The sequence below is a fragment of the Lasioglossum baleicum genome, chromosome 18, assembly GCF_051020765.1.
Source record: "Lasioglossum baleicum chromosome 18, iyLasBale1, whole genome shotgun sequence".
In the NCBI taxonomy this organism is placed as follows: domain Eukaryota; kingdom Metazoa; phylum Arthropoda; class Insecta; order Hymenoptera; family Halictidae; genus Lasioglossum; species Lasioglossum baleicum.
Window position 1 is genome coordinate 3569108 of NC_134946.1, and position 13344 is coordinate 3582451.

At 40.2% G+C, this 13344-nt stretch overlaps 2 protein-coding genes across 3 annotated transcripts; both read right to left on the reverse strand.

Moving 5' to 3' along the window:
* Nucleotides 1-321: 321 nt before the first annotated feature.
* Nucleotides 322-7712, reverse strand: Osi23 (DUF1676 domain-containing protein Osi23). 2 transcript variants are annotated; one of them, XM_076443128.1, is made up of 5 exons: nt 6084-7712; nt 4092-4252; nt 1618-3945; nt 769-1302; nt 323-540 (listed from the first exon to the last, which is right to left on the reverse strand). In XM_076443128.1, exons 1-3 carry the CDS (start codon nt 6404-6406, stop codon nt 3635-3637), a joined length of 795 nt encoding a protein of 264 aa, XP_076299243.1. In that variant the 5' UTR covers nt 6407-7712; the 3' UTR covers nt 323-540; nt 769-1302; nt 1618-3634. The 2 variants fall into 2 exon arrangements, with proteins under 2 accessions (XP_076299242.1, XP_076299243.1); XM_076443127.1 differs by having other exon boundaries at nt 322-540; nt 769-3945.
* A 140-nt stretch (nt 7713-7852) lies between these two features.
* Nucleotides 7853-13217, reverse strand: LOC143218119 (uncharacterized). The gene is made up of 9 exons (XM_076443121.1): nt 12725-13217; nt 11964-12498; nt 11753-11897; nt 11531-11682; nt 11066-11396; nt 10372-10801; nt 9991-10242; nt 9676-9906; nt 7853-9610 (listed from the first exon to the last, which is right to left on the reverse strand). The coding sequence occupies exons 2-9, from the start codon at nt 12460-12462 to the stop codon at nt 8942-8944; spliced, it is 2709 nt and encodes a 902-aa protein (XP_076299236.1). The 5' UTR covers nt 12463-12498; nt 12725-13217; the 3' UTR covers nt 7853-8941.
* Nucleotides 13218-13344: the final 127 nt, after the last annotated feature.

Here is a 13344-nt window from a genome sequence, read left to right on the forward strand (position 1 = left end):
CAAATGGCGTCGCAGATACAAACAACAGTTACTAGAACGGAAAAACAGTTTTATTTTTAGCTGTACACAACGATGAGAAAATAATAATTATATGAACACAAATAATTATTAAACGTGCTACTTAAATAATGAAAATGATAATTAGCTAAGACACGTTGCAAGTAGATTAAAGAGAAGGTTACACGGTAATGAACAATATAAAATATTAAATAATCCCGAAAAGGGAAAAAGAAAGAACTGTTGTCTAATTACCCACGTTATGAAACGATTAAAAAGGATCAAGGAGGATCCGAGTCGCTCATGTTATTATTTGACATGATAAAAAGAAGGGAAAAATTGTTCTCATTAAGACTGGTTCGCCTCACTTAACTAAATTAACGAGTTCAGAAGCTGGACTCCGTACGAGTATCTGATAAGTTGTCCCTGTAAAACTGATAAGACTGCTGAGAGTTTTGCAGTTTCGAACGGAAACAATGGAGAGTGACAAGCTAAGCACAATGTTCCTGTATAAACGACCCTTAACAGTTGCGAACTTTCACTCTGGAACAATAAGCAGACAACGAATTATGAAGCATCTTACAGCACAGCAAAGTGCATAGAACAAAATATGTATTTTATACATTTAAATTGTATATAATTACATTTATACATGCATTCAATTTTAATTAAAATCTATAATAATATACAGACATTTACGTTTAATATTCCTTAAATAAAATGGATAAAAATGTATATCGAAAATGGTCCCAAGCATGAACGACCACGTACTTGTGAAAAATGTGGTCGTCGAAAGGTTAAAGATCCTTTAATTTTGATCGTGGGTGTATCTATTTGTTTTTTTTTCCTTTTTGTTATTTGATCGTTCATAGTTCACGCCGCAGAAGATATCTTCCGCAGGAGGTAAATTTATATTGCTGCCCTCTGTAAGAGAAACGAGACTATCAACGCCATCAAGAAAATAGGGGATGCGCGAATGATTCTTACCGTTAGGTTCATTAGGCGTCCATAAGCGAGCGGCACGAATTATTTGCGCGACGATCGAACGAGTGACGAGTGATTCGTTCCGCTCGAATATGGCCGTCCTATCGGCCGAACGGCGAGAATCAATTAAGCGCGTGGGAATTGACGTTTCATACACCCTGTTCCACACCCTGTGCCCTGGGCTGGATCAATTAAGACCACTGATCGTGATGTTTATCCGAACCAGTAATTGCTATAAGCTGCACCAACGATTGCGGACGCTGTATTTTTGGGGAAAACATCCGCACTTCCGGTCGGTCCTCTCCTCTCAATCTGCCGCAGCTGAAGTTAGGAATCATAGCTGAACGAATCTGAACGAAGCTGAGCTATCGCTCCTAGTTTGTAGAAAAATTTTATTGCAAAACGAAAATTGAATTTTTAATTTTGGGAATTTTTTCTGCTCCAACAGCGAAAGTTATAAAAATTATCTGTGGATTAAAAAATTCTACGAACTCTACCGAATACACCTGTCACAAGTTATTTTAAGAAATGAAGGTTTAAGATACATAGAAGTAGGTGGAAGAACGAATTAAAAAACACTGGATGATAAATGTGATAACAGTTCGATGTTGCCATAATGGTTTTTGAAAGTTTTACCTCGGGATGTACCTTCTCGCGATTTATTACATTGTAGACGTAGTCAGAAGGCTTGAGTGCACATTGCGAGAATTGTTGGAACATTGTTAAAACCACAAATGTTTCTTTGAAGACGCTGAGCCTTTCTCCTCTAACCTTTTATCTCCTCCTTGTATTTAAAGATTCCCTCGAATCTGTTGGCTTACGATTTTCTCCATGAGTAGCTCCATTTTAACATCATTTGCTAGGCTAAAACAGAATTCTGTATCAAATTGTGGAGAAATTAATAGTGGTAACAGAACAATAACATTTCAGCTTCCTATTCAACTTTACCTATAAATAAAATAATGAACCTTTAATTTATAGATCAAATTTTATATTTTATTGTATTACTAAACTTCAAATAAATCGGGCACGATTAGTGTTCTCTTTCAAGGTAATACTGGTATTGATAGTAACAATTGTAATTGAATTACTGAATCTGAAACATGACCGTTGAACATGAAGCTAATAAATATTTTAATTGGCCATGAATAAAAATGCCACAAGCGGGGTTCAACATTTGCGATAAAGTGTCGGTTATACTAAGTGTCCGCACACTTTGCTGTACAAGAATAGACCCGGTGTGCATCCGACGAGACTAGTTGAGTTATTCAGTAGGGTGCTTCTGAATTTTATTAAATCACGTCCAAGAGATTTACGGCGATATTTCAACCGAGGAACTTCCTATGAAGACGACGTGGACCGTTTTGTCTTGTCGGCGATTGTTTGATCAAGTAAAACGTCCCTTTCGTTGGACGATCTTCAAGGATCTAGAGATCCAACGGCTTTGCGGTAAAAACGTTTCGTCCTTCGATTCCATAAAAAGTAAGCCGCGATACAGACTGTTCGGTGAGAATGCGAAAACGGTAATAAAGTGACAGAAGTTATTGAAAATAATTCATTGAATATTATATTATATTTGAATACATATCATGAAAATTGAATTTCATAAAAATTGAAATAGAAAATTTATAAATGGAAATGATTTTATATCAATCTTTGTCTGCGAAGTTTAATTCAAGGTATTTCTTCAACATGATCGCCCATTCCGTTTCTACTGACTCACAGTCTGTATCGTCACAGCTGTCTGACCATAGGCTGTTACATACTACTGATTCCCTTCGAAGTCTCTGCTGGTATGCATAAGTAAAACGAAACATGAATTTATAGTTTCCCAATGCACCAGTCTTAAATATTAATTTTTATTGCAGTAGCCTTCTAAATAAATAAACTTTACAAAATAATCTAAATTAATAGTACACATGCTTCTTAGAAGTAAAAATAAAAACGTAGTTGCTGTACACAATTTTGAGACTGTCAGAATAACAATTTTCTGAGTGGAGCTTCAATGTGCAGAAAAATGATAAAAATGTGATTTGGGGAACGTTGTAAAGCATTCCAAGAATCTCAGGACAATCCTGACCAACGTAATGCATTTTTCCACCATCTGAGTACATCTTAAACCTAGTTCTTACATAATAAATTTATTCTTCGCACTAAATAAAAGATCGCTCTTGCACGGGGTTTCTGGGAGAAGGGAAAAGAGACTCGGAGGAGCCAGCAGAAAAATTCATGCTACTATCAAGTGTAACCATATTGTTTAATGCTCCGCAGAGGGCTCTTCCGTGTTCTCTTCCTCTTTTCTTTCCAGCGATCGCTGGATTCGCCGTTTGTATGAAAAGGTACAATCTGTTTTACATACTTTAAAATACTTTTACATACTTTCGAGCACCGTTGGAAGAAACGTGGGCGTTCGAGAGGGCAATTTAACATTTTCATCGTTAAACTGCGTTAAAATTTATAAATAAAAGAAACACAGATCGTTTGCATTCGTTTCATAAAAATGTAAATGAAATTAATGACTCGTTTGCATTCTTTTCACAAAAATGTAAATGAAGTTAACGAAACAAATCGATAGAAGATTCGATTGATTTAGCAAACGAGTATAGCAAACAATTTCCGGTTCTAACAAGACACCGTTTAATGACCAGAAACATTAAGGACGATAATGTATCGGGAAATGTATTTGATCCACGTTTGAATTTGGTTCTATATGGCTTCTGTCGTGCCAACCATGCTCTACAGGAGTATGATATAATCCATAATTGACGCCGTTCGTTGCTATTTTTTTCAAGCCCTGTATACTGGAAAGTATCAGCGCCATTTTGGCTAAAAGTAACGCTTTGCCACCGAGCACTGCCAAGAATTGAAAACCCATTGGGATGAGAATGGAACCCATCAACACGAACCCCATCATTAGCAGGGGCACCATTTGGTTGTACTTGCGCCTGTTACGCCGCCTGCGGCCTGCAAACATTATAATATTATTAACAAATACTTCTGTCTTGTTCCACATACAATATCTCATTTTATAAAAATTGGGCATTTCACGAGAATCGCCATTATAAATTGAGAATCGGAAAGGAGTAGGGTCTAGCGTGTGCAAAGCCAACCTTCGAATATACTATTGTTCACTTCCGGCTTGGACTTGTTCAACGAGGAAGCTGCGACGCTGGTGAGGTGGTCGACGTCCACTTTGAAAACATGGGTGCGTAAAACGCGTAATAGTCGTTTTACGATTATTGCTGTCGAGTCTGATTCATCGTGGGGCTCGCTGCAACAGAAACATTTCACTGTGTCAATAAAATGGCCCGGAAAAATATGAACAATCAAATTTATTATACAGCAGTATCTAGTACTGGGATTCAGCTAAAATTTATTAAAATCGATACCTACAGGTGCCTAATTTTTATTTTGATATTTAAACTGCAAGTTCTGAGATAAAGAACATAAAATTGGTAACAAAAACGGCACAAGGTTCAATTGGTCAGGTACCATTTCTGAAGCTGCTTTATTCGCAAGTTCAACAGCGATTTCGACGATTTTAATAAAACGTCATCCCACCAGGAATAAAGTGACGGATCATTTAAGACGACTTTTCTGCGAGGAGACTTTATAACGCGGATTCCTTGCAACGAGCGATCGCGTGACTTGAAATTCGTCTGCAGTCAAACGCTCGGAGCGTTCCATTAAAGTTCCGATATTTTTCCTGTTCGCATGAAATAGAGCGAAACGAAGCCGCAACTGATCGTACTGTTATCGATAGCCGTGGTATCTGCGTGCAAGCTCCTTCGCAGCCTAAAACACTTCCGTGGAAAGATACAATCGAAATTGTACGAATAGCAACTTTTTTAGCAGAAAATTGACAAGGAGACCGGGAGAGCTTATTTTCGATTAGGTTTATTAGATTAAGAGACTAGCATAGACCAGACTATGTTTGGGATAGGTCTTATTGTAAGTCTCAAGAAGATCGATCAACCTTTAGGTGGATTAAATCTACGAGAGGCTAAGTTAGATGAATTTGCTAATCAGAGTTGCAATTAAAGATTGTTTTATTATTCAATGACTTCGATCAGAGTTCGGTTTCTTTCGTTCTCGATCTTCTCTGGTCATCGTTCAAGCTGCGCCGACAACATACCAAATTAGCCCGAGGATGTAGCCCTTAGTTAAGTCTGATTTAAATAAATTAAGTAAAGTAGTTTTAATCTGGATTACGTCGGGAGCAGTACTAATGCCAACGTAAATGGAGTTCAGTTTAACCCTCTCGACAGCTGAGGTTTCTCAGGCGTTCATAGGCGACGATGCTGCGATCCATTCAAACCGCTTCTCATCAATTTTTGATTCTCGTTCACGCCTGATCGAAACAACCGTCGACTTTGGTTGATCAATGGAAATTGACCTTTCATATAATTGAACAGTTGACGATACTTGGGGCTACTACAGCTACTTATACTCGTCGATCTTTCCGAATATATCTGTGGTTCTAAGGAAGAACGCCGCATGACGCATACTTTGCCGTTTAAAGTTTTGATTATTAATTCTTTCACATTGGACATTGGTCATGTTGCATTATTTTCTGAGCCTTTCGAATTTGTTTTCGTGGCTTTTTTCTGGTGAATACGTAAATCCTATACTGTGAAGCTCAATTAATGCATGAACTCAATTTTTTTGAAATTGTGACATGCGGCGTTTTTCCTTTCATCCACAGATACAGGGTGAACCACGAATCGTGACCAGTAAAGATTACTCTGTTTCGCGTGATTATAACAAATTTCTCATCAACTCTTTTTCCTTCATTTTTCAAGGTCACCTTCAATTTTCTGCAAATACAGCTACAATTTTGTACGCCTATTTGTTATAACATAAAAAATTGCAAAAAATTTGCTATAATCACGTGAAAGCTCTCTTGAAACCATGCTACACCTGATAAAAACATTTTCGATCGGACTGCTGAAAACAGAGTAATCTCTACTGGTCACGATGCGTGGTTCACCCGGTATATCTCTCCAAAAAATACTGGGCTCATATAGACCCGGTCATCGCGTCGACTTATAAAGCCGTAAAAATTGAATGAACAATCCGCTCAAGACTAATTTGAGATTTACCTGTCCACAGGTTTCTCTTTCGTCGAATTCGACCTGTCGTCATCAAACCGCACCAGGTCCAAACCATCAACCAGCGGAATAACGTCATCAGCAAGCAGCAGATCCAATGCAGCAAGCGCTCGCTCCTGCACACATCTCCTGTACTTCTCAAAGAAATCCTCCTGACTAGGATTGCTCCAGGACTCGTAAGGACAATCCTTGAACACTGTACCCAAACTGTGGTACCATCTCGTCTTCCCATCGACATCGGCTTGGTCAGCATGACCAAGTGCAATGGGCACGAGGGCGAACACATAAAATCGAGTCTGCATTGAAAGAAACATGGGTCCTCTTCCTCGCTTGATAAGGTGTCGAAATCCTTAGACTGTGTAAATTCCTCGAATTCTAGTCGAGTCACGACAGATTTGCTCTATCGTCAACATGTGTCGCTTTCTGTCCAGACGGCGGTTCCATTAATGATTTTTGTGCTGATCGAAGGGTTGATTAATTAATTCGAGTCCACCGTACAGGTGGCATCAACCGATCTTGTTGTCGCTGGAGATCTTTGAGATTTTTCTTGATATTCTTCCGGGACCTCGTTTTTCACTGTTTCGTACGATGATGATCGGAGAGTCCAGAATTGGTAACTAGAGTTGATAGAGAGCTCAGTTAACTTGGCCGTTTTGAAACACAAACGCATCAGTTGGAGGACGTCTTTCTTAGGAGGGTTTAGATGCACTGTAAACCTGCAGGCCTGGGTAGATGAAGATTTATACGCACAGGAAATAGGCTAGGACGCCGGTTAGATGGTGATTACGATTCATCAAGGTAGCGGTCGAAAGGCGGCGCTTTTTATGCTCTAGCAACCCTGGACTGCAAATCATCGATGAGCCGCAGGGCTGCATGACGGCGCCTTTATGACTGCGATCGAACATGCTACCTTGAAATCGTTACTAATTGTAAGAAACAGAAACTGTTAACGAAATCCGACTAGGATTCCACTTGAAGGTGCGGGCCTCTGATAATAATTACAGAGGGGCTAAACGACTTCAGTTTTTCTGCCGAGCTAGATGATATGCAACGAAAATTTTGAAAAATTGCGTTCCATCTGAATTACGAAACAAAATAGTAAAACTTACTTTTTACAATTTTTTTGTTTCAGCTTGTAATGAAAATTTGAAAAATGTGTTTTGTAGATTATTCATATATGTTATATACCTGCTGAAAATTTCATCGGAACTGATTAATTGGTTTAGGTGTTATAAGTGATTAAATGTAAACATACATTAATAGTCTCACTAGAACAGTAATATGACACTATTAATTTTTGTTTTATTGATTCTTTAAACAGTCAGAACTATTGAATTTGCAAACCCTTCAGAACTCATAAAGGGTAATTTCTCATCTATCACTACTAGAATAAACGAAGACCATTAGATCCAAAACAAATTTCGCGACTTCCGTGCAGCAAGATTCTCGAAGCCTCGTAACAAATTGACCCCGAGGTATCACTATAATTTTCTTTTCAAACGGTTCCCCGCAGGTGCACCTCGCTCTTCCTGCTCGTAAATGAACAGTTTAAGGCAACAATCGTGTACTGCAAAATCATACTCGGCCGGAAATTACAGTACGCCATCCATCATGTCACAGATCTACAAGTTTGCGGTACATCTTCGAAGAACCAGACGTCGTCACACACACGCACACATACAGTTGGACAGACGCAAAAAGAGTGGGGAGTGGGAGGAGAACATCAATTTGCAGGTTCACCCTGAAAAAATAAAACAGAATTTGTTCTTTTTAATAAATCGATAATTCAAAACTTTATTATATTGATACTGTAATAATATAACAACACAGTTTTCGTTCATCGTATGGAATACGGTTTTCCGATCGCATACTTCGTTCGAATCTCATAATTGCCGGCTAAACGGAAACGCTAACCGCTAAAGAAGCAAGTAATAAAATCTCTCGAACTATAACTGTATACCATCCTAATCCGTGAACCGAATATCACATGCTGATCGATAACAATTCATTGCGTAATGCTCAGAACTAGGCGTACTGTAAACAATCATACGGTGAAATTGATGTTGCACGAGTTAAAACGTAATCGCACAAGTTTTACAACGTCGTGTCTAACAGTCAACAATCTACTTTGCGATGAGATGGGTCCGAAACCCTCTCTCATTACCCTAATTCAAGTACCATCTCCTTAAAACTGTATACATATATTGTATAGCATTTAAGACTATGCTGTCCGATATAAACTGTGGAAGCGAACAAACTTCTCTATTCTATCACACCGCTTTACAGAGCTTCCGTTACTTAGCTTACACAAAAGACAGAAGCATTCGAAGGACCCAACTCCAGGACAGCATTAATTCCGAACAATCAAAGGATCACGATTAACTAAATGAAAAATAGAGCTAAGAAGTGAACGCGAAGGGCAGTATAGTCGTTCGTTGATCCTCCAATTATCCCGTATAATGTATAACATGATTAAAATTGTTAACCGGTCGAAACCTCCGGATGTACCACTGGACGAACTCGCCCGATACATCTTCCTAGAACACTATGCAGGATGTCCCAAAAATGTTGAGCTTTCTTCAAAGCCGTGGAGAACATCTTCGCAAAGGAAAAAGTTACCTACTTCAAGTACAACATTTTTCGAACCCCGCGTAGCTCTCTATCCTACCGTACTCCCTTATAGAAGATCGCTGTGCGCGTCAAACTGTCGAAAATATTACATAAAAAAATAAATGATAGACCGTTTTGGTCAACGTGTTCGTGGATCAGCCTGTCCGCGCGCTCCGCTTAATTACTGTAAAAACATGTTCAGTCTTTCAACATACGTTTGGACCGTGCAACAAACCGGCTTATGTTTTGCAAACATATGAATTGTAGCTACATATAGAATAATTGTCCTCCGGTATGGTGTCGCGTTCTTCGTGGCTGCTCCCTTCGGCAGACTTCATTCCTTTCAGGCGATACTTGTTCCGAGGCATACCGGCGACGATGCACAGTTCCAATAAAGCCCACTCTTCTATAGATCCCAGGGAGCCTTCCTCGCTGAGAGAGCTCACCGAACTGTGCCGTGAAGGCGCCACATTTGACCTCATGGTGCCGCGACAAACCTCCTCGTCGTCGTTATCGGTTCCATTGGAAACAGGGGACCTGCAATTGGGTACTTGATGGCGCGAGGACCTGTTCTCGCAGACATGCTCCTGGTCCACGGGAGGCTTCCTGCAAGAATTCAATGGACCCTTCTCGCAGATATTCATCCCGCCATTTCTTATGGTTCGCCTGATCTCGGACATCTTGGCAGAGTGAGACGCATGAGAAGGTCCACTGATCATGGACGTCGGTGCTTCGTTTTCGTGGTTCTTGTGAACCGGCGTCTGTGTCTGCGCTGTGGCAGTTCTGGCAGTCGAGTAGTGTTTATTTACACAGGACAACCCGCTGGGAGCCAGTCTGGCTTTGTGATACTGCTCCGATGGCTTCTTTGAGATCAGAGAAGAGTTCGACGAAGCAGAAGCGTTCACCGCCTAGAAATTGAGAGAATGACGATGCTGTTTCAGAGATTAAAGCTGCACCACTAACTTTCTTTTACCTTCGGCATGCCAGATTTAATACACTGGGCCAACATGATGTCCTCTTCCTCCTCTGAAAGGCTTAAGTTATCTTCAAACGTTGTTTGTACTTTGGGCTGATGTTTGATTCGGTTTGTGTACTCTCGTTGCCTGTACGACGTGGAAGACGGCTTTCTCAGGATGCTCGCTTTTGCTTTCTCTACAGCTGATGGCAACTGTTGTCCCATTAGCGTGGAAATGTTTGATCTGACCTAATGTACACAGTCTCGTTAATATTCGTGGATTTTATGCATTTATCGTAAAAATGAATAGGCCAATAAAAGAAAGAGACGAACCTTGGGCATCGCTGATCTTATGCACTCGCTCAGGATCGCTTCGTCGTCTGAATGATTGGGACTTTCATCTGAGAGGTCGTTACCATGCTGCAGAGTCGCGCGACACAGAGGTTTACCAATGATAGGGTTCTTGTTACCACTTTCCACCGGAGACGAGGATGGCGTGCCACATATGTTGAATTTCTGCGTCAACGTCTCTGCCTTTTGAGCGAAGGAAATGGAGCAGGAAGGTGGCGGTGTGATCTGTCGAACCTACAAATTAAAATAGACACGTTTAACGCAATGTAGCTTCTAAAATTACTTTCAGGGACATACTGAAATGAATTTGGTGCTTTATCCGAATTCGAGAAAAATATATTGGGCATTCTGTTTATTAATTACCTTTGGTATTCCCGACTGGATACACTCGTCGAGCATCTTCTCATCTTCTCCGGAGAGATTAGAACTTTCATCGGAGAGGTCATTCCTATGACACTCCACTTCATTGGAGAGTTTATCCTCTTCGGTCCTCTCAACATCTTCTTGGACACTTGGCATCGATAATGCAGAAAGATTTGACTGCGAACCTACAGGGGAGATGTCCGCTGGTGTATCTTCTGTACAATAAACGTGCACAGTGTCCGCCGAAGCAACCACCTCTATGTTATTCTTATTTGCTTTGGCAGTCGCAGCTGGGGTGTCTACATTGGTCACAGGAACTCGAGGTTCCAGTCTGTTTATAACAGCAGGTCTCTGGCAGCGTGTTAGCATGTTCGATGATTCGGATTGTATAGATTTCTGGGCAGTAGATGTTTTGAAAGATTGTCTGTACCTGTGACATATTCAGCATTAGAGAGACCTGTTAGGTCTAAAAGGTTGCGGTTGTTAGTACAGCCTAATAGTATTTTTGATAAGTATTATGCAATTATAAAACTATAAAGACATTAGAAGAATTGAATGATGTTTTTATACTATTTTCGACTTGCTAAAAGTATTAAAAGTGGAAATGCATGTCTATTTAACTTCTATTTCTTACACTTTACATGGACAATTTTTATTTAACATATAGGTCCAGAGTCTATTAATAAAATACTACCTATTGTTTTGTATGCCCATGCTGATGCAAGCAGCCAACATATCTTCGTCATCCTCGTCGCCATCGCTGACTTGCTCCTGATCTTTCTCTACTTCCGCGTTGGCAGTCTTTTCTTTGCACAAATCTTCTTTTGGGCTATCGTTAATGTCGTTCGAGACTTCTTTTATCTCTGACAATGCTTTCGAACTGTTGGGAATTTTCACGTCGTCGTCAATCGTGAGGGAGCTGAGACTGGTAGCTGTGGAGAATTCAATCGGCGTGGACTCTTCTTTGAAAGTAGCGATATCATCTTCGAAGACGCTTGTACGCGGAGCATTGCACTTTGAGTACGCTGAAAAGGACTTTCGTTTAGAGAACTACATAAAGCGATTGCCCATTGAGTATTTACACAAACTGAAATACGTATAACTATTGTTATATTGGCTACTACTATTCCTTTTACTGACAATCAATAGCATTGCATACATAAATGTCGAACGGACGGTCTTACTGCTTCTTCTGGTATTTTGCTTATGAAATCCGTACACTGACTCTTATGATTGCGTGGACTAGGAGGTATAGTTTGTGTCGGTGAGTCTGGCAGTTCACTCGGAGAAACAACGCCACTAGTCCTACGACTGTTAGAAACAATAATTCATTAAGAAATTCTCTTCATTAAAGATGTAGTGTTAAAATCGATCAATTTACCTAAAGTCGCTGACAATGGAACTGCGATCGTCGTGAATAGAATGCTGTTCAAAACCGCTCAAAGACCCAAGAGAACTACAGCGTGAGAACATTAAAGGAGTCTGCTCTGCGTAAAAATCCTGCCTGCTGAAAGTCACCATTTTTCCTGAAACAAGCAGCATGATTCAAAATATTACACGAAGGATATTAAATAATAAATAATTCATCAAACCTTCTTTATCCACAACTCTAGAATTACTTTTTCCTTCTGTTGGGCTATCAGATTCATTCGATATACGTAATTCGTTAACTGTAGCTGTAGCTCCGTTGCGATCTGCTTTCAGACGCAAATCGGACATGGAAGTCGCAGTCGAAAAGTTAAACGGTGTCTCGTATGGAGTTCCTTCTGTACAGTAAGTCTTAACTGTGTCTTCCTGCACGCTGCCTGGAAAGTACTCTGGGTTTTGTTTCTCATCATCGTCCGTGTCGTCTTCAGCATACCTCAGACTATAATCCGTAGGCTGATCTAAATCGGTCTCAGCATAATCTCCGAAGAGATCTACCTTGGAATTACGCTCCCCGTATTCCTTCTTACAGGCTCTGCCATCTCTAGACGAACTCGCAATCGAGTGTTCATGACCAGCCGCTTTCCTCTCATTGTATTTTTTGCTGTAATCAACCAACTGCTCGGCTGCATCCTCCTCGTACCTTCTCCCAGTACTTTTCTCCATAGCGATCAATTTATTAACACTTTATTTACCAGAAACCTAAAACAGCATTCTCAATGAATGTTTTATACCAACAACAATCTCATATTCTTGTAAATAATGATAAAAAAAAAATCATTAGATCATGTTACTAGGACTGAGTTCTTCGATGAACGATCGAAATTCTTTGCTATCGAAAAATTGATTCAGCAGTTCTCAGGTGTGAATCATAATGTTAAGATATGTTAAATATCTACCAGTGGCTACTGTGTTAAAATTATCGCACCGTTTTGGAGTTTCTCCTTCAGTTTCTCAGTCGCGGACCAGTACCAATCGATTGGGGAAAGAACCAGACACAAAAGTGTACGAGTGTTTCCCTCCCAAACAGGTTAATAATCAATTACAGACATCATCCTTGGCGACCCTCGCGTCAACAGTAATTATCTCGCCTGGTGGTGAACAGAGGTTGACCGCAGGGTCGACATCCTGCCGCACTAACCACTACCAAGTCAGGGAGTCTCGGATTCCCGAGTTTGCCGCTAGGTGGCTGCGAACCGCAGTCAACGATGGTCAACGACCAAATTCTCGCAAGCTCTCGAATCGCAAAAATTTATTCCCGTCAACCCCTTTTCGTGTAAGGGGGTAAGAAGGTGGGGGTTTTCAGTAGTCAAAAACGCTAGATAAAAAGTCAAAAACGCTAGGCCGCAATCGCTCTCAAAAGTTCTATTTTTACGTTTACGAGGCGTAATTTGCATTATTCGACAGCATGAATAGTTGTCGCAGCTTTATGGAAATATAGCTACTATACTAAATATACATGCGCAGCTTTATGCTTCCGAATAATGCAAATTACGCATCGTAAATATAAAAATAGGACTTTTGAGGGCGATTACGGCCTAAATTGAT

Excerpts from the sequence above, each read along its gene's own strand:
- Osi23 (XM_076443127.1), bottom strand. The coding sequence starts at position 6,406 with ATGTTTCTTTCAATGCAGACTCGATTTTATGTGTTCGCCCTCGTGCCC. Across the intron at positions 4,253-6,083 it reads AAAGAGAAACCTGTGGACAG|CGAGCCCCACGATGAATCAG; the intron begins GTAAATCTCAAA and ends TTTCTGTTGCAG. Across the intron at positions 3,946-4,091 it reads GAACAATAGTATATTCGAAG|GCCGCAGGCGGCGTAACAGG; the intron begins GTTGGCTTTGCA and ends TAATGTTTGCAG.
- LOC143218119 (XM_076443121.1), bottom strand. The coding sequence starts at position 12,462 with ATGGAGAAAAGTACTGGGAGAAGGTACGAGGAGGATGCAGCCGAGCAG. Across the intron at positions 9,907-9,990 it reads TAAGATCAGCGATGCCCAAG|GTCAGATCAAACATTTCCAC; the intron begins GTTCGTCTCTTT and ends TGTGTACATTAG. Across the intron at positions 9,611-9,675 it reads TTAAATCTGGCATGCCGAAG|GCGGTGAACGCTTCTGCTTC; the intron begins GTAAAAGAAAGT and ends CTCAATTTCTAG.